Below are 19860 nucleotides of genomic sequence, written 5' to 3' on the forward strand. Positions count from 1 at the left end.
ACTTAAGTCCATGGGGAGAAAGCTACGCCAAGAATAACAAAAATGACCACCAACAAGGCCACGGGGAGGCCCCCGCTGCCTGGGCAGCATTTTCTTTCTGCCAGAGCTGAGGGCTTCTGCTCGGAAATAAACTGAACCAGCACCAACAGAGAGGTAACCTGGGCACGCTCCTCTTCTCTTGAGACCCCGCTGTGGCTGCCAATGCGACGCACACCTTTCCAGGTCCCTGGAGATCCCCCAGTTCAGCCGGAGAAATTCTGAAAGACGTCAGCTGCCTCCACCCAGTTCTGGAAGCAGGCCAGCCCCTGCTCCCGTATCTGCTTGCGCCCTTTGTCAGTGATGATCTCACCGCTCGGTTTCAGGACCACGAGCCTGGGAGTGACCGTGATGTGGTACCTGGTCCTCAGCTCGCTGCAGAGAGAAGAGGGCGGGCCAAGGGTCAGCACTGGACAGGCGGGCTGCCACTCATCGGAGGGGACCAGGGCCGCCGGTGCCAGCTGCGCCTGCAAAGCCTGCACCTCAGCCCTTGGCACACTCCTCCCTGGGGGCCCCTCCGCGCCTCCTTTCTCCTCGCGGCCATCGGTCCTAAGCCAGAGCCGCCCCAGAGAGTGTGTGCAGGGACGGACTGTTCTGCACCCGTCTGCCTGATGCCACAGCCACAGCCACATGTGACCCCCGAGCGCTTGAACCGTGGCTGGTGGGCCTGAGGAACTGAGTCTTTGTTTCAGTTAATTTTAATTTAAATCTAAGTAGCCACAGGTGGCTGGTGGCTATCGTATCGTATGGTGCAATTCTAAACCCACAGACAACCCAATAAATTTACCCCTCCTATGTTTCAAGATGTTGAAAAATAGCGGGTGCGTATAATGGTAGAAGTTGAAATTCCGTGCTTTCTAGATAAACTCAAAGCCTTATAGACTTTGTGCACCACAGATTCAAGGACACGCTGACTGACGCTATGGATGAAACGTTTCGTGGTTGCTGTCCCCGTCACTTGTGACCCCGTGAGTGGCCTTTCACAAAACGGCTCATGTCCCCTTAGGGAGAGGAGCGCCACCTTCTCGGGTGCAGTCCCCGCCACAGCATGGCTGAAGAGAGCCCGCAGCCAGCCCGCCAGGGCCTCGGGCAACAGTGACCTGCTGTCCTCACTGTCAGCCTCTGGATCATGAACCTGAGTGGAAGGAAAACGCTCTCGAGACCCTCCTGTTACCAAGTCTCCTGAGACGTCGCCATCACGGTCTCCCAGGCCCACGTCAAAGACAAATCCTGGCTCAGGAGAGCCACGCGGCCCCTACACCACGAAGAGAATCCGCCTCGTGTTGGCCCGTCCGTGAGACAGGGACAGCACCGGCCGCGTGCTCGGTCACAAAGGGGTCCTACTAAATCTCAAACCACCGCTCGGACACAGGCCACTCAATCCGACCATAAGGCAATGGCGCTGGAAACCAGTAAGAAGTAATCTTTTGGAATGAATTTAAAAACTGAAGAGCCGTATGTTAGGTGTGAAGTAACGGTGCAGATGACAAAATCATTAAAGCAGAGGAACGTGGCACACACCACGCACCCGGCTGTGGCTACGGGGAGGCACGTCAGGAAGTCGTGGTCCAAACACGCGTATCGGAACCTGAAAGGCCTCCCCGTGGACCAGCTCTGCCTCTAATCCAGGAAGCTGAGAAACAGTGATGCGGCAAACACGAGGCAAGCGGAAAGAAGGCAAAAGATTGAGGACAGAAATCACGGAGACAGGAAATGAAGCAACACAGGGTGAGCCACAAAACCAAACCTATTCCTGGGAAAGAGGGACACAGCAGAGCTCCAGGGAGACGGAGCGACGACGAGGGAAGAGCGGGCAGCTCAGGGGCAGGGCGGCCCACATGCTGGCCACCGCCGACGTGACCCGCACCCAGGGACAGACAGACGGCCACCATCACTCCTGGAACCTGCGACAACCACAGGGACAGCCCGTCCCCTAAGGAAACACTGCACACGGCCACCACTCCAGCGGCTCCCGGAAGCCAGTCCACGCGGTGTCCACCACCTACTCACGTGGGCAGGAACAAAAAGATCAACTCGTACATGAAAATGCTCGTCCACAGTGAAAAGGACACAAGCGTGACGGCTCTGCTGACACTGCATTTGTAGGACTGACAGTCCCGCAGTGAGACCCAAATCCACGCCGACTGCAGACCAAGGGGACAAACTGTCACCAAGAGGCCACGCAAGTCTAGGAACCAGGCAGGGCGGGAAAAGACGAGTCAGGAGACGTCCCGCCTGGTGTTGCAAGAATCCTGCACAGCCCCTGAAACAGCTAAGAAACCAGCTTCCCCCAGAGGCATGAAACAAGACATGCAGACAAGAGAAGCCACCCTGACGGCTACCCACACAGCCTGCGCCGCCCGGGCCTGAAGCCCCTGTCTGGCAGCGTGGCCTTGGGCTACCACAGAGCCCTCACTGTGGCTGGGGGCGGGGGGTTGGGGGGGTAGGGGGTGTGTCAGAAAGGGAGGGGTGGTCCACTGGGGCTTTACCCCCCAGGAGGAGGAGGCCCTGGAGGGCTTGGACAGTGGTGAGGGGTCTCCTGGAGGCCCTCACACACTTTCCCCAGCCCCCGGGTCCTGACTTAGCATCTACAACCTGATAGGTCCCAGGCCCTGTGGCTGCTGCTGGTCCAGGGCCCCACCTCCCAGACCTGTTGTGAGGATGAAATGACTAATACATGTACAGCTTAGCTAAGGGCTTGGTGCATAATAAGTACTGAGTAATCGCTGGCTATTCTTCTTGGTGGAGCAGACCCACCCCCAATTCCAGCTGGGCCAAGTGCCCAGTCAGCATAATCCCTGGCCCTTGGCTACACTAACCAGCACAGGAATGGAAAACTAGCAGACTCAGAACCATGGAGCGCTTGCCTGTGTTCTGGGAAAGAAGAAGGTGTGAGGATGTGCAGCCTGAGACACAGCAGCTGCTCTGCCACCATGAGGAGAGACTGGATTTGCCAGTGGCCACTGGCTGCAGCCTGAGCATGAAGCAGACATGGCAGAAGGCAAAGCCATGAAACTGTGTCCTCAGGGGCTTCCTGCCTCCCTCGAGACCAGCTCCTGACCTCTGAGTGTTTCAGTTAAGCTGATCAATAACCTTTATTGTTTAAGCTTTGGTTGCTGTGGTTTTAATCGCTTGCAACATTAAATCAAGCTCTGACACACTTAGGGGGATGAGAGGCAAGGTGGGCTCTGAGGAGCAAGGAAGTGTGGGATAGACACTGGGTTGCTCCAGCTTCAAAGAGTCACCTGCTGTGGGCCCGCAAATCGCCACCATGGCAGCCTCTGCCTGGGGACAGCCATAACCTTGGAGCCACATGGGAGAGGCACAGAACCACCCCCCTCCCCTGTAGTCATCTCCATCCCTCTGGGCACTGGGTCCAGAGGGAGCAGACCGTGCCTTGGAAAGGAGAGCGCCTCGTTGCTGGGCAGAAGGAAGTCGTGATAACTGAGCATCTTAACCATTTCAGGGAAACCGGAGGGCCCAGCTCCTCCCTGTCCCCGGTGCTGGGGGTTGTTGCAGTGTTCGCTCCCTCCCTTCACCTAATGCAGCGTTCTCGTTCTCGTCCCTGGCACAGTCGCTTCTGGGTTGCCACGGCAACTTCTGGCTCCAGTCTCTTTCCACCTCGGCTCTGGGCAGACTGTTACCGAGCAAATCTCTCTACTTGCTCCAACCGACCATCAAACAAGTGCCCTGCGGGCACCAAGCACTGGACAATTCAGCTTAGGGGCTGAAGAGACCCCCAAACACACACTCCTAACACAGGGGTACGTTGGGCTTGCAGGGCACAGGCCCTCCCGGCCAGACATGCTCCCAGAGTTCCTAGGGGAACAGAGAAGGAGGGGCTGCCAGGCAGAGAAGTGGGGGCTCCAGAGTTGAGGAGATGCAGCATGTATACGACCTTTGGAGGTGGGAAAGTGTGTGGAGTATTCTGGAACTCAGTGGTCAGTAGTCCACTTGGGCCAGAACACAGGTGGAAAGGGCTGGGGTGGGAGATGAGTGGAGTCAAATGCTTGAGGGCAGGAGAAGACATGGATGGAGCCCTGTGGGCAACAGGAACCAGGAGCCCCTGGAGAGCCGGGGTAGGCTCACCGGGACCCAAGACAAGGCTGGTGCAAGAAGGAGAGTACATTAGATGGGAACACCAAGGCCAGGGGACCCATTTGAATATTCTAACGGTCCAGGACCTCCAGGAAGGGAGCAGAGCAGCAATGAGTAGAAAGAGAGAAGACTGGAGAGCCGCAGACTCAGCAGATTCCGTGGCTAGGGGGCGTGCTGAGTCAGCAGGCCCAGGAGGAGCTGGACCACAGGCTGGAGAGGGCAGTCAGAGGCCTGGTGGAGGCACCGACTCCACCCACTGAGTCCATGGCTCTGATGGAGCCGCTCTGACCCAAGAAACGAGGCCAAGGCGAGTTGTCTCTTCCATCCAACCCAACTCTGCTGGCCTGGAAATCAAGGTGCTCCATCTGCCTGGCCATGGCTGGGGGCAGTGGTGGGGCCAGAGCAGGCAGGAATGGGGCAAGGTCCACTCCAGGTCTCCTTGGGGTCTGCCCAGGTTCCAGAGCCCAAGTGGGTGCTGGTGTTTTGAAGTCACACGTAACATCACCACCCCACGGGTTTCTCATGCACGCGCACACCCAGGGTCCCACTGGCAAAGCCAGGAGCTGTTGCTTGGTTCTGGGCCCATAACAGGGGAAGGTAGTCAGGCAGGACGGCCCCTCTTCCATGCTGCCTCTCATTCAGGCCGAGAAGGTCGGCCCCCAGTGCAATGGCCTCGAGTTGTGGGGATGGCAGGAATCACTTCTTCTTTGTCTGGAGGGGGGACTGTCGCCGGGTTCCGTGTGGCCGCACTGGAAAGCCACGTCTGTGGGACGCTGAGGACATGGGCGGCTCTAGGCATGTTCTTCCCACAGGTGCATGGGCTGCGGGTCGGTTCTGCCTCCAGCCACGCCCGGGGCAACCCCGTGGGGGCTCTGCAGCCATTGCTCCTCCTCGAGAGCCTTGGGGGGATTAGCGTGGCCCAGAGGATGGCGGAGGACGCGTTCTGGCCACTGAGGGGAGACAGCTGGGGCCCCTCACCACGACAGCCCCAGGGGGCCCACGGGGCTCCTGTCCTGGCCCGCCCTCCCCGGCCCAGGCAGAGTGCTGTGTCCTGCATGCATCCCGAATCGCCCAGAAGGCGGCAGATGCATCCTACCCTCTTCAGCTTTCCTTGGTGGAGGCCGGTTCCGTTCTGCTTCAAGATCTGGTTCCAGAAATCCGGGCTGGGAGAAGCAGAATTAGGCCATAGCTCCAAGTGGTCCCACAGAATCCCCTTTCCTAACTCACAAATAGCAATGACAGGGCTAACGAGGTTCAGTACGGACAGGCGTAGGGACAGGAGCTAACTCTCCCAGGAGAAAACCGTGCTGGATTCCTTCCAGACCAGGCCGCCCGGGCCCCTGAGCAGCTCAGCGGCTGCGGCGGACTCAGGGGCTTTGAGCAGATAATCCGGGAGCAGAGGGCACCCCGCAAGGCCCTCCCCGACGAGGCTGTGCCACGGTCCCCAGAGGGAGCAGCCAGAACAGAAAGATGGATTCTGAGCCAGGAGCCCTGTCCTCTGCGCCTCAGTGGCACATCTGTGAAATGGGGCAACAGACACCAAGTGGTGGACACAACCTTGGACGTGGCTCCAGTCCACGTATCAGCGCAGTCCCCACACGGGTGTGATGCCTGTGACTCTCAGCAATTAGACACAAGGCTGCGGTCACCCCACCACTGAATCCCAGGGGCGGCTCTGCCCAGGGCCTGAGCTCTCACCTAATTACCAACATGGCCACTCTGCCACTTTCGGAGCTAAGTGCATTCTTTCAAAAGCTGTGTATAATGTGAGTGCTAAGCAAATCAAAATGCATGTTACAACCACCAGGAGACAAGAGGCTAGAAAGAATCCTTTTGCCAAGTAAATCAGAGTCTTCAGATTTATCACCAATAAGACTTTCCCGGTCCTCTCCCCCCCCCTTCTCTCTCTTCCCCCTGATGCTCTCCCCCTCCCACCTGCACATCTTCCCTCCTGCCCCCTCCTCTCCTCTCAGCCCCCATATCCTACCTCCCCCTCCGCGTCCTCCCTCCCCCCCTCCCCGGGCCCCTGGCCACAGCCAATGCAGCGCTAGGGTCACTTTCTAGTTCTTCCTCAAACTCCGAAATCCAACAGAGCTGAGGGTCCCCCACCTCACATCTTTTCTAAAGCAAGGGCGGGCGAGATCTCTTTAGAGAGCAAGGGTTTTGGTCGCCCGACACACGCCGTCCATGAGTCCAGGAACCTGGTTCTTCCTACAGGAGCAGCAGGCGCCTTCACAGTCCAGAGACTCCGGTCACCGCGAGGAGAATGAGACTGCGACGCGGCCAGCACGGGCTCCTCGGCCTGGAGATCCTGCCCCGGCCCCGCACATGGCCCCCGGCCCCCCACATCAACCCCGGCCCCCCGCATCGCCCCAGCTCCGCATCTCGCCCAGCCCCGCACACGGCCCCAGCCCCGCACAGGACCCCAGCCCGGCACATCGCCCACCGCCCCGTACATGACCCCAGCCCCGCGCATCGCCGGCCCAGCACATGGCACCCAGCCCCCCACATCGCCCCAGCCCTGCACTGCTGCTGTGTCACCGGCCGGGGGCCTCCAGTGCTGACCGGGCGGCCTCCCGCGTCTCCCTCTCCACTCTGCACACCCGCCCGGTCTTCCCTGTGCGTGGGTGGGGGCACCAGGCTGCGTTTCCCAGAGTAGCGTCTGCAGATCGCAGCATCAGCATCACCGGCGCTCTTTAGGAATGCAGATTCCCGGGGCCCCAGACGCACGACGGCAGAGACAAGGTGGACCCGGATCCAGGCTCGCCAGGCCCCCCTGGGGATGCGGATCCCCGTGCCCTCTGCCAGAGCCTCCCTGGGAAGCTGAGGCAGAGACTGATGTACCCGAGAGAGGCCGGAACGGCGGGGTGGGGGCACCAAGGAGCTGGAGACCGCGGGGGAGGCGCGGGGACTCGGGGACGCGCCGCAGCCCCAGCCCGGCCCACTCACTGCCGGTAGGGGTCGTGGAAGGGCAGCGCCAGCCAGGCGCCGTGCAGCTCGCGCATGAAGGCCCACATCTCCCGCGCGCTGCCGTCGGCCGACACGAAGACCACCTCGAAGGGCGCAGGCGGCCGCGCCGCGCCCACCAGCTCCGCGTAGAAGTCGCAGAGCAGCGGCGTGAAGTCGCGGCTGGGCGCGCACCGGCCCGCGGCGAAGTACAGCGCCACCACCTTGTTCTGCAACGCCGCCTCGGCCTCCACCCACGCGCCGTCGCGGGTCACCAGGCGCCGCCCGCCCAGCACGTCCACCATGGCCGGGCGCGAGGACACCTGCGGGGAGAGGGGGCAGAGGTGAGCGCGGGCGCGCAGGGACACCTGTGGAGGACAGTTACCTGCAGGGAAGGAGGGGGTGAGCGCGGGCGCAGGGACACGGGGGCGGTGGCGAGCGCAGGTGGATGGTCACCTGCAGGCGGGCGGCGGTGTCTGGTCTCCCCTAGCACCGCAGAGCGCGCGGGCCTCAGCCTGCGGCTGGGGCAGGGGCGTCCGCACTGCGGGGGAGACACTCACAGGCTCAGGCGACCTCAGACGCGGCGGCGACGACAGCGCAGCACCCGCCGCCGGGGAGCGGAGCCAGCCCGGCCCCTTCCCCCGGGCTCTCCCGGTCGCGCCCTCCCCACGCCCCGCGCTCTCTGCGCCCCGCCCACCGCGCCTCGCCAGGGCCCCCGCCCGCGCTCTCCGCCGCCCCGCGCTCCGCCCGGCCCCGCCCCGCCTGCCACAGGTGTCCTGCGGCCCCGGGAGGGTCAGGGCGGTTGGGCCCGGAGGGGACAGGGACGGCTGGTAGGGAGCCCTGGGCCGCATTCTTTCCGGGGTTTGCTCTGACCCCCTGCGCCCTGGCTGGGAGGGTTCCGGACTCCTGGAAGAAACCGGAGGCGGTTCTTAAAGACTTTTTTCTGGAGAACCAGGGTGTTAATGAGCTAGGCACTGCCGGAGGCCCTGGGAATACGGCAGCGAGAAAAATAGTTCCAGCTCCCTACCCGGGAGGGGAAGGCACTCGCTTGGGGCGCAAAATTCAGGGGAGAGCCAAAACACTCAAGGATCAGGATAAATAGTATTCTAATGCCATATTTTAAAAATTCAAAATAAATGCCCAAAAGTTCATGATGAACAAAATATCCGGCATGTAAATGAGGACGGGGTCCCGCCGGCCCTGGGAGCTGCCCGTACTCCCCTCGCGCCGAGTCCCGGCCGCTCCCTGCCTCGCGGGTCTTACGTTCCACTGGGACCAGAAAACTCGAGGTAAACGAGGAAAGCACAGCGTTGGCGCCCTGGAGAGAAGGGAGGGAAGCGCCGTGGGGTGGGCGGCGACGGCGGGGTCGCGGGCGGGGGACAGGCAGCCTTCCCGGCCGCCCTCTGGCTCTCAGCTTCGCCGGGACAGACGCGGACGCGCGGATGCGCGCTGCCAGCCCCAGCGCCGGGCTGAGCCAGGCTGAGCCGGGCTGGCCGCACCGCACCCTCTGCGCCCAAGCGCGCTGCCGACCGCGCCTCGCTGACTCCAGGAAGACTAGGGGAATTTATAGGAGGACCTGAGAACAAAGCTGAGAGGGGCTGTGAGCAGTATAAATCTTGCATGGGGAGGTCCCTGGCTTTTGTTAAATCTCGGAAACAAGACGAATGGAATGTAGGTAAACTCTAAATACCATCAAGACTGTACTTTGATCCCTTTGGCCTTTTTTCTTTTATCACAACAGCAAGCCAAGGAGAGAACATTCCTTAATACTCCGGGGGGGAGGGGGCGCCCATTCCTGGGAGAGCAGCCCACCCAGGGGACCGGGCAGCCCTCTAGGGGGAGATCCTGGGGAGAGCAGCGGGCAGGCACCCCTCCCACCCAGAGACCCTGCTCCTGCGGGGCTCGGAGGGAGTACGTGTGTGTAAGGAGGAGACCTGGCCCTCAAGAGCCCTCGAGCGCATGCACGGCCGTGCACACTGGCACAGATCAGCTTGTTCACTAGCTCCACGACTCACCAGCGTGCTCAGCCAGTCTTCAAGGGGCTTCCCGGGGCCCTTCCAGTCGCATTAGCTAACTACATCAGCAATGACCCCATTTCCAAATAAGGTCACCTTCAGAGGTTTTGGGGTCAGGATGCCAGCACATCTTTGCTGGGGGCACACAATTCAGCCCCTAACTCAAGGCTGAGGACAGTTCCTTCACGGAGCAGAGCTGCGAGACCTCACAGGAGAGTGGCCAAGGAGGGGGGACGGGGGAGGGCTCCTTGGGCTGGGGAGAGGGGATGGCATCTCGGTCCAGCTGCAGTGGACGTTTCTCAGGAGCGTGGATGCAGATCCCAGAGCAGGCGGGACTGTGCCAGTTTGTGGAGGGCCCTGGACGCCTGGTCTGTGTCACGATGACAGTGTTTATTCAGTGCTATGTGCAGGGTGTCATGTTAGGTGAGTTACCCATTTTATGTTTTGTTAGTCCTCAAAAAAGGCCCACAAAGTATTGTAGGAACGGAATAATATGTTGTGTAGCTCCTCTCTTTGAACAAAGAAATGGTGAAATCAGAAATGTAGACTTTGGTTTTATTAAAAATGAGAAATGATGAAGCCCAGAAGTGCTTTCCTTGTTCAGGTTCTGTGGCTTCGTGCTGCTAACCCCATTCTCCCTGCCTCGCACCTCCACGTTTCCTTTCCGACTCTTTCTGGAATGATCTTTGTCTCCCTGATACAAAAGGAATAAGAAAAACCCCTGCCTGGTGCTGCCCCTCTTCCTGACTTTGAATGCTAAGTGAGGATGTGACGCCTGGCGCTTCTGCAACCATCTTGAGACTGAGGAAAAGGCCAAGAGAATTTCTGAGATCTCTGCCTCAACCTCTCACATCACTGAGCCACAGAACCCAAATCAGCAATTACCTGTCTCCAGAGAGCTTACAAGAAAAAGAAACCCCTGTTTCAGCAGTTTTCAAAGTATTCTGCAGAACCCTGGGTGACCCAAGATCCTTTCAGATGGCTTGCAGGGTCGAAATTATTATGTTTTATGTATTATGTTTTCATAATAACACCATGATGGAATTTGCCTTCTTCACTGTGTGGACATTCTCCCTGCTGTGCAAAAGCAGCTGTGGCTAAAACCACAGGGACGACCTGAATCAAGCCGGGGCACCAGACAATGCTTCGCAGTGGCTGTGTGCTCCACTTACGTGCATTCACAGGAGCAAAGCCCATTCCATTTAGGAATGTTCGTGACGGCGCTGTCAGAGTGATGAATTTTATTAACTCTCAAACCTTGGCTGCAAGGCTTCTCCATCTTCTGTGCAACAAAACGGAAGTTTGCATAAGGCCCTCTGCTGCGCACCCAAAAGCGGGGGCTTTCTGGAGGAAAAGCACTTGTGCAACTGTTTGAGTTGCAAGCTGAACTAGCCACTTTTTCATGGAACATCATTTCTTCTTGAAAGAACAACTGGCAGACAAATTATGAACATTTAGACGTGGGTCTCTGGCAGACATTTTCTCAGAAATGAATAAATCAAGGCTGTCAATTCAAGAGAAAAACACTGATATTACTTCTTGCCTGTGAAGCCATGCAATTTTTCAAGCAAACACTAAAATGTTGAGGGGCCAGCCTGGTGGCGTAGTGGTTAAGTTCTCACCCTCTGCTTTGGTGGCCCAGAATTTGCAGGTTTGGTTCTTGGGCGCGAACCTACACACTGCTTACCAAGCCATGCTGTGGTAGGCGTCCCATGTATAAAATAGAGGAAGATGGGCACAGATGTTAGCTCAGGGCCAATCTCCCTCACCAAATAAAATAAAATAAAATAAAAATTTGAAAAGCTTATACCCAGACCATGAGCTCAAAAATTTCCCAATACTTAAAGACTTCTCTTGAGAGCTTGGAGGTGATATTAACAAATGTGACATGTTTCATGTTGTATAATAACTGGGTCGACATTTGGAAGTTCTGCTTAATTCAATGAACTAATGTTTTCCAAATGGCCAGTGCACAGTGTTACAAAACCATGCACAGATAAAAAAAAATCTGAACGTGCAAGACGTTCTGATTGATTTTAATGTAACAGGACAAAAAGTTCATTGTTACGATTTCAGATTCCACACTGCAAGTAACCTTGAAGATACTACCACTTGTCAAGTGTTGGCATGGTATCAGAGAGGAATATCCACAAGTATCTGAACAGGCTGTTAAAACCCTCCTCCCTTTTCAAACTGCAGATCTGCCTAAGGCCGGAACTTCTCCACACCCTTCAATCAAAACGCACCACACAGACTCCACACGTTCCACTGAGGAAACTGAAGAAAGAGGGGCAGGAGTGAGGCTGACCATGCCTCCTATTCCAAGGCCGCGCCATTCTCTGTGTCGTCTTCACCTGCCACTGCAGGGAGGGCCCTGGGTGTCTGCTGTGCCCACCCCACCTAGGCCCTTATGTGCGTGCTGTTCAGGAATCGGGGACTATCTTGTAGATGATTATGCCAGGTTAGACCATACAGCAGGAAGAGACACTACTGATCGTTTTAAGACCACTTCATCATTCAGACGTCATCACGACGAGGCTGACTCTCTGGGTTTCCGACACATTTCCCAGGCCCGGCTGAAGCCAGAGGCCCTCGTCTCCACCTGACGTGATTCCTGCTCTGCAAAGCGGCCCTTTTGGAGCAACTGTGGATTTCTCCATTTCTCAGAATGGAAAACGGAGATACAGGGAGGCTGAGTAACCCCCCAAAGTCCTGGGTCCAGCTAGGGGGAGCCAGGGTCTGAGCCCAGGAGTCAGACCCCATGGGCCCAACCCCAGCACACACCTGCCAGACACCTGTGCCTCCCTCTGCTGTCCCCTCGGGTGGTGCTGCTCACCAAGGATGCTGCCCATCCCCCAACGACTCGGGATTCTTGGTCTTTCTATTTCCAGATACCTGTAATCTAAACAGGATTAGGGGAGGGCTCAGTGCAGAGGAAAGACAAAGCGAAAGCTGCTGTGACTGCACAGGGGCAAGGGTGCCTCAAGCTGAGCGACCTGGCACTGAGGGTCCCCACACTGATTCACGGCACGATGGAGAGTCCAATGAGCCTGAGCCCCCACGGCTTCAGGAGCCCCTCCAGGGAGGGCCCGTCCCCGGGGCCCGGGGCTCAGAGTCAGCCTACGCACCAGCCCGGCCTCCCCACTCTGATTCTCTCTTTCAAATTTCCTGGGCTCCTTCTTTGACGTGTCTACTTCCATTGGCTGCGGTAACTCCTTTCTGGGACAGGGAGGGAGGGAGGCAGCTGGGCCGCAAGCTTGCTGGTTACTCAGCAAAGAGTCAGCCAGCTGGGGCAGGGCTGGAAGGATGTAAGCCCAGGCCTGGCTTTCAGCATTCTCAAAGCAGCCCTGTCTCATCAGCTTCTCCCTCTGCTGGAAGGTGTGCTCCCAGGAGAGGGGATTAGCGAGCGAGTCCTCCCCGGAGGCCGAAGTCAGAGACCTCGAGGGGCTCGCGCCCAGAGAACAAGGCACCGTGAAGTGACTGGGCGCACACAGCTTCTCGTCACCACGAGGCACACCGCAATTACAGCCGGAAGCTGCCGGCCTCCTCCAGGAAGGAAAATCGTCTTCAAGCCTTGATTAACGAGGTCAGAGACAAAGGCAGCTGCTTTTCGTGTAAAATCTTTTCAGCCTGAACCGACCCCCAGACCTCTGACATGTGGGGCAGAGCATCTGGCAGCCCACGACAGACATGTCACTTCCAGTATCTTCTGCAGCCCCTCCATGGCTTTTCTCTGTCTCATGCATGTGTTTCTTTAAGCTTTTACTAAAAAAAAGAAAAAAGAGAGATTGATTCAGAAACCACACAAAACAAATATGCAGCTTAACGAGCTATCTTAAGGTAAACACCTCTGTAACCCCACCCAAGGCCGGCCTCAGGCCTCCTGCCGCCCCCACCCCAGGAGGGAGGCTTCCTGATGCCCTCCTGGCCCAGGGACTCCTGGCAGGGGCAGGGGGAGCTCCTCTATGCCCACAGTGCGGTCCAGGCCCCTCGAGGTGTCCCGCATCCTTGTCCTTCTCCTCCCGGCACACTGAGAAGGGAGGGTGCCATCCACTGTTGGAACAGGCCTGACTCTGCGGCCCCTGCAGCCAACACCATCGCTGCACACGCACAGAGAGCGCTTCTCGGAGTCTGGTGGGAAAAGGGAGTCCCATGGTCCTTGGAGGGGCAGGATGACCTCAGACGGCCCGCTGTCAGAAAGCATCACAGGACATCCTTCCTGTCATGAGGTCCCCACTTTCCCTTTTCCGACCAGCCCGCCCCCTCACACACTCAAACCCGCGCAATATGGTGAGAAAGGTGGTCAGTGGGAGCGGCTCCAAGGGGAACGGGGTTTCCACAGGAGCTTCCGTGGCTCTGCTCGTCGAGAACGAGAGGCTGCAACCTCAGAGCTGGCGGAAGGAGGAGAGGGGGTGGAAGAGATGACTGAGAGCACTTTACAGTTTTCATTTCAGCTGGGTGGGAAAGTTTTTTTTAAAAAGTAAAGATTTGTAAAGGTCTTCTCTCTTGAAACCGACATTTTGATCCCCAGTGGGATAGCTGTTTGGGTCTAATCGTGCTTCATCAACCTAAGGATTAATCTGTCACCAGTTCTAGAAGATTCCCAGCAGTGACTCGGAGAATAGCACCTCAGACCCATGTTCTCTATCCTCTTCTTTCAAAACCACCATGAGATGTATGTTGGATCTTCTTGTTCCACATTCCCTCTTATTTTCTTATTTCCATCTGTTTATCTCCCCCTGGGGCATTTTGGGAAATTTCTCAGATCCGCCTTCCAGTTCATTAAATCTCTCCTCAGACGTCTGACCTGCTACTGAACACTTTCATTTGACTTTTTATTTCAATGACTATATTTCCACGTCCAGAAGTTCTATTTTTTCCTTCCAATCTGAGCACTCTTCCTAATAGTGTCTTGTCCCATCTGTTTGATCGTCTTAAGCATGCTTTTATATAAAGTGCTCGGAGCGCTGCCTGGAACCTCCCAGCCCTATGTAAATATTAGCAACGACGACGATGATGGTTTAGGGTCTCATTCAGACTGTTCCCCTTCTGAATTCTCCTTTCTCACACCTCCTGACGCTCCTCCACGGCAGAGCACGTCCTGGCGAGTTTGGGGTGAGGCCATTGGCACTGGGAGTCCTGTGGACGTCGTGTTGAGGACGAGGCTGGCTCGCTCTCTCTCTTGGGCTCGGTGCTCCAAATGCGCAGTGTCCTACGCCAGCCTCTCCTTAACCCTCCCCCCACTTCTGGTGTAGGTTCAGACTCCCCAGTCAGGGGAGGCACCAGACGTGGCTGTGCTGTCTCCCCGCCCACCAGAGGCCTGGCCGGGGACACACCCCTGGGCAGGCAGATGGGGTTCTTTCAATTCGTCTTTTGCCGAGAGAAAAACCCAGCCAGTGTCTTGGCTTTGCAAAGCCGTCTTCCTCCCAGTTCTCAGGCTGCACAGACCCAGGCCCCACGCTCTGCCCCGTGAATGCTGACCCGTCCTGGGGGCTCCAGCCCGTCTCTGTGCAGCCCCGGGTCCAGTCCCTGAGCTCGTGCCCGGCTTCCAGTCTGTCGTTCTGGCCCCCGGGCATCTCGCTGCCTTTCCCACAAGCCCAGCTGTGTATTCTTAACTATCGTGTTTCATCCAGCATCTCTGCGCGTTTTCTCCTGGACGAGGGAGGGTGGGGTGCCAGTGGAACCGCCCCCTTCGTTCTGAAACTTTGTCTCTTGGTTTTGGTGTGTTTACTGAAGCTCTTGACAAAGGCCTATGATAATAGCTGGATTTTGTGTTCTAACTCTCGGGGCACTGAGCTCACTCCGATTTGTTATCGGAGATCTATGTGGTTTATTCTTACCTCGGGGGCCTGCAGGCTGTTTATCACACCAGGCCCTCCTCTCTCCCGTCCGCCTCATTCTCCCCCGCCCCTCACTCTCACAGCCCACCTGAAACTGTCAACTCGTCAGTCACGAACGTGAGGAACGTGAGTAGTTTTCCTTTGGCCCAAAATATTCCTGTTAACAGAGGGTGTCACGTGCCCCACGTCCCTAAGAGAGCCCCTGAGTAATCGGGGAAGGCAGCCTCCAGGGCTCCAAATGCAGCTGGATCCACTCTGCTTCCGCCAACAGCCCCCCCACCACCCCACTGAGGAGCCACCAGCAGAAGGCGGACCACGACAAGAGGGCAGCCTGCTATCCATGGGGGCTAGCCACCGCCCTGCTCGCTCGTCAACCTGCCCCAAACACCAGAGGATGGGCCACTCGGCCCATGACCTGAGCTCCTGTCCCTCCAGGGGACAACACCACTTCCCTGTCCATCCCCAGAGGTTCTTTTCAAGCCTCCATCATTGGTGTGGGCCCCTCCTCCCCCTGCCGGCTTCTTGTGAAGAGACAGAGAGGCCCCCCCCCACCCCCAGTCCCTGAAGGAGCCCAGCCCAGAGGAGGGAGGGCCCACGCTCGCTCCCCACCCGGCCTGCAGGCTCCAGAGGGGAGGCGGTGAACATTGGACTCAGTAGAGATTAAAGAGGTGAACTGGGCGAGGAGGCGTGACAACTGAGATTGTCCAGAAAGACGCTGTTAGTGGACGGGAAAGAACTCAGCACAAGGCCGAGACCAGTGGCGGGAGGAAAACGAACGCCCTTCCCTCCTGTTCCTGCCAGCTCACACCGTGCCCTGCCGCTGGATGCCGCTGGTGTGCGCTCCACTCCAATCCTGCCGTCTTCCCTCCCTGAGGTCAGAGGACATGCTGTTCCTCTGCCTCGGGGTCAAAAACGACACAGCACTGGCCCCATCCCAGGTGGCCCTATGGACGCCACCTGGAGAGGGCCCGGCCTCTGGCTTCTGCCTCCCTCCAAACACCAGCAGAACCCTCGGTTGTTGCTGGAAGCGTTTAAGTACCTACGTCCACATCATTACTGAGCTTTCACTTGAAAATCTCTCTTCGGTTGGACCATTACTCAATATGCTAATTACAAACTCCTCGTCACACTATCCTTGTTCTGGCACATTTACGTACTTGGATAGCCAGAGTCTCGGCCCACCATTTTCTCCTTTCTCTGCCCCGAGCTCTAGTTCTGACGTCCATGCTCACCCGGGAGAGGCCTCCTTCGGGCATGGTCTTCCCTGGTGCGCCAAGTCTGCAGGTCTGGGAGCACCGTCCTTGGCCAGACGCGGGGTTCAGGTCAGCAGCGGGTTCTCAGGCTCCTGGGCGGGGAACACAGTTCCGGAGGAATGAGCCCTGGGTGTCTCATCTCCGCGGTCGGGGAGACGGAGGAGAAGGCATCCCCAGGTCCTCCTGTGCATGGTGCCCTCGCCATGTGCTTGCTGTCCCTCAGAAAGACCTGAGCTCTCGCGACGGGCCCACGAGGGGACGTGATGCCTGGAGTCACCTCCTGGAGGGCGGCAGAGGCGCCCGATGCACTCCACCTGGGCACCCTCCCCGTGACCGGACCTGCAGTTACAGCGAGATCCCATCTTGTGAGAGCCCCCGTCTTCCCTTCCTCACTGAGAGCATCCTACTGACAACCATCGTGGCGGTTTTCTACCAGTACCAGGGGTTATCTTCCTAGCCACGGTGCTGATCCGGCCGACGCACACGAGGCCACACGAGGAGGCGGCTTGAGCTAAGACCCGTCACACTTGCTCCCCTCCTGGGCTCGAGCTACAGGGTTCACGCCCTCCCGCAGCGGCCTGTGGCAATTCCTTCAAGTGGCCCTGGAGGGGTAATCGCCCATCTTAAAGGTGGAGATCCGACGGCCGGCTGCCAGTCCGAGGGACAGCTGGTGCTGGGGGAGCTCAGTCCATGTGGAGGCGGGATGTAGCGCGAGTACCCCGTCAGGACGCCGAGAGCTGGCTGCTGAGGACGAGCAGTGGGGACTCCGTCCTGCACTGGCTGTGCCCGTTGCTCCTGGTGCTCACGGCCGCCCCCCGCAGACTCCCAGCACAGGCCCACGAGCCTCCAGGAGCACCTATGGACAGCCGGCTCGCTGTCCGTCCCCGGTGACCCCCATGGGGGGCCCGGTCCACCTTCCCTGCACCCCACACTGCTCACCGGTGGCTTTGCCAGCACGGAACCAGTAATCCTCAGCAGTCACTGCTCACAGAGGGTCCACACACACAGGTCTCCCCCACCAGAGAGGAGCAGGCCTCAAGCAGGTCTGTCAGCTGGGGCCACGCTTCTCAGAAGCAGCAAAGGGGCAGCCCGAGACCTCATTACTAACTACAAAGGGAAACTCTAGTGCTGCCCGTGAGTGAAGTCACCAAATGCACAGAGGACTTGGATGGATCACGGATGCGACAGGAGCTGACATCACAGAGAATCAACACAGAGAAGTACAAAGTGTGGTGTGTGTGTGTCAGAGAGAGGATGCAGGACACAAGCAGGTGTGACTCCCTCTGGCATCTCTCTGGCCCGTCCTACCCATCTGGCCCCTCCAGTTTCTCTAACATAAGCCATGCGCTTTCTCCCCGCAGGGCCTTTGCACGTGCTGTTTCTGCTACCCCTCTTCAGCTCACTTACACCTACTCTCCCTCAGGCCTCTGATTAAATGCCGTGTTGCAGCAAGTCCACCTTCAGCCCCAGGTCTCCATCAGGCCAGGTTAGCTCCATGGACACATGGTACTGCTTGTGTTGACCATGTTTCACACTTGTAGCCCATTAGCATAAGGACAGGTGTGACCCATCTTCTACGTCACATATAACCATTTAACATCGCAGGATGGTCAGCAGAGCTAGCCATCTGGGCCTGTCCTCTGCGGGCTGTGAGCTTCAGGAGGACGGGCTGCAGCCCCCTGTTCAGAGCCAGCCTGGGGCCTGAAATGGAGCCTTGGAAGCAAAGCAGAGCGGGCCCTGGACCTCGCCAGCCAGGGGCTCAGCCCCATGAGAGCCGCTGCAGGGCCAGCGAGAAGGGTGCCCCCGCGAGGACAGTCATGGCGAGTCCTCCGCAAGGGCCTGCAGTCCCCTCTCCTGTGCTGTCGGGACCCGCTCCCCGGGAGGAAAGCGGTGGGGCCTGCAGCCGGAGCCCCCGACACGGACTCTGCCCCAGCAACGGCCAGGGTAGCGGCTCCCGTCGGGGCCCCCGGACGTGCGTGGCGGCCTCCTCCCTTTGCGGCCCCTCCTCCTGGCGGCGGCGCCTCAGCCTGCAGCCCGCAGCATCGCTCCATCTCCCCTGAGCCCTCCCAAGTCCCACAGGCTCTTCCTTGATTGGTGAGATGCCAGAAGCTTCTCTGGGGAGCAACCTCAGGGCAGGACAATGAACCAGAGGCCAGGTCTGTCCCCAGGGTCCCAGGCGAGAGGACACAAGGGACCCAAGAGGGAGCGCGCACCTCCTACCCTGGCTGTCTCGGCTGCTGTCCCCCACGTCCCCAGCAGATGGGCAGCACTGGGCGTGGGCTGCCCGCAGTGGCCAGGCTGCGGCACTCTTCTCCAGGGGCGCCTGGGGACGGCTTCATGTTGAGACGCCCGCGTGGGACACCGCGCCGGGCTGTACAGAGAACACCTCCGTACTGCAGAAGGGTCCCCCACTAGCCCTGTGGACGACCATCACAAGCTCATCTGCCCTCCCGACCCACACACGGCCGTCTGTCCAACGGGAGTGATGATGACGCCCAGCTTTCAGGAGGCGGCCATGGTAAGGATTTTGTATCTTATATATCACACACACACACAACCACCAACGCCCCAGCATGCACATGCCGTGTCCCGTCATCCACAAATCTGAGCAGCTGCCATGTGTTACACAGAAGTGGTGGGCTGACAAACTGGGAGCAACAGCTCTGGAGGCAGGAGCTCAAGGTCAAGGTGGCAGCAGGCTGGCAAGGACCCCCTTTCTGGTCCTCAGAGGGCACCTCCTCACCATGTGCTGACACTATGGGAAGGGTGAGGAGCTCTCTGCGGTCTCTCTTACAAGGACACTGATGCCCTCAGGGGGATCCACACCTCACCTGCCAAAGGCCCCGCCTCCTGGCACCCCACCCCGGGCGTGGGGAGTCAACGTGAACTGGGGGAGACCGTCTGCAGCAGCACGGCCTCTCCTTTCCGCCGGGTGCCTTCGCCAGGCACGCGCGCGTCTCCGCGGAGTCCTCATCCTGCCGGCTGTCAGGAGCACGTCTGCTCGGTCGAGGGCCGAGGTGGGCTCGCCTGCAGCGCTCTCGCGGCCTGTCCTGCACTGAACTTCTCTCCGTCTGGGGTTCTTCCGAGTCCACAGCCACGGCTGCCTGACCCCCATCAGGTCCAGGCTGGCGCGTCCCTCATCCTCCAGCTGGCAGCCGACAGCAGAGGTGGTGCGGGACGCCTGAGGGCCAGCTCCCAGCCTGCAGCCCGTGCTGAGACGTCTCCCACCAAGCCTCCCCGGGTCCAACCACCTTTCCTCTTGAGTGACTTGACCCCAACAAGTGCTGGTCAACCCCATTCCCTAATGGCAACCAGCAAGCAGCCATCTTGAAGGACTTCTTCAGGATCAGTTACCAAAGACAGATCTTAAAAGGCAATCTCAAACTTCTCCCAAAGTCGCTGGGAGGGAACCCACTTTCAGAGGAGACTGCCTCAGCCCCCACGGTCGTGGGCCCCAGGGCTCAGCAGGACAGGAGCAGCGTTATTTATCCACTAATTCCTTCTTGCTGTGACCACAGTTTCTCCAAAATAAATACTTCGATGTATTACCTAAGACAGACATTTGGCTTTATTCTTTTCCACAAATTTAGACAAGAACATCATTGATATTCAGAGACTAGTACGTCGATGGAGATATGAAATAAATCAAAGCAGGTTTGCAATGGCTGTTGC

At 58.4% G+C, this 19860-nt stretch overlaps 1 protein-coding gene across 1 annotated transcript; it reads right to left on the minus strand.

Moving 5' to 3' along the window:
• Positions 1-242: 242 nt before the first annotated feature.
• LOC124240818 (nucleoredoxin-like protein 2) lies at positions 243-7701 on the minus strand. The gene is made up of 3 exons (XM_046663912.1): positions 7641-7701; positions 7084-7403; positions 243-411 (listed from the first exon to the last, which is right to left on the minus strand). The coding sequence occupies exons 2-3, from the start codon at positions 7383-7385 to the stop codon at positions 243-245; spliced, it is 471 nt and encodes a 156-aa protein (XP_046519868.1). The 5' UTR covers positions 7386-7403; positions 7641-7701.
• Between the last annotated feature and the right edge of the window lie 12159 nt (positions 7702-19860).

The sequence above is a fragment of the Equus quagga genome, chromosome 6 (genome assembly GCF_021613505.1).
Source record: "Equus quagga isolate Etosha38 chromosome 6, UCLA_HA_Equagga_1.0, whole genome shotgun sequence".
NCBI classification, from domain to species: domain Eukaryota; kingdom Metazoa; phylum Chordata; class Mammalia; order Perissodactyla; family Equidae; genus Equus; species Equus quagga.

Bases quoted from the DNA above. Each gene is read 5' to 3' on its own strand.
- LOC124240818 (XM_046663912.1), bottom strand. From the start codon at position 7,385: ATGGTGGACGTGCTGGGCGGGCGGCGCCTGGTGACCCGCGACGGCGCG. The intron at 412-7,083 runs GTGAGTGGGCCG...TTCTCTCTGCAG, and splicing joins TTCCACGACCCCTACCGGCA to CGAGCTGAGGACCAGGTACC.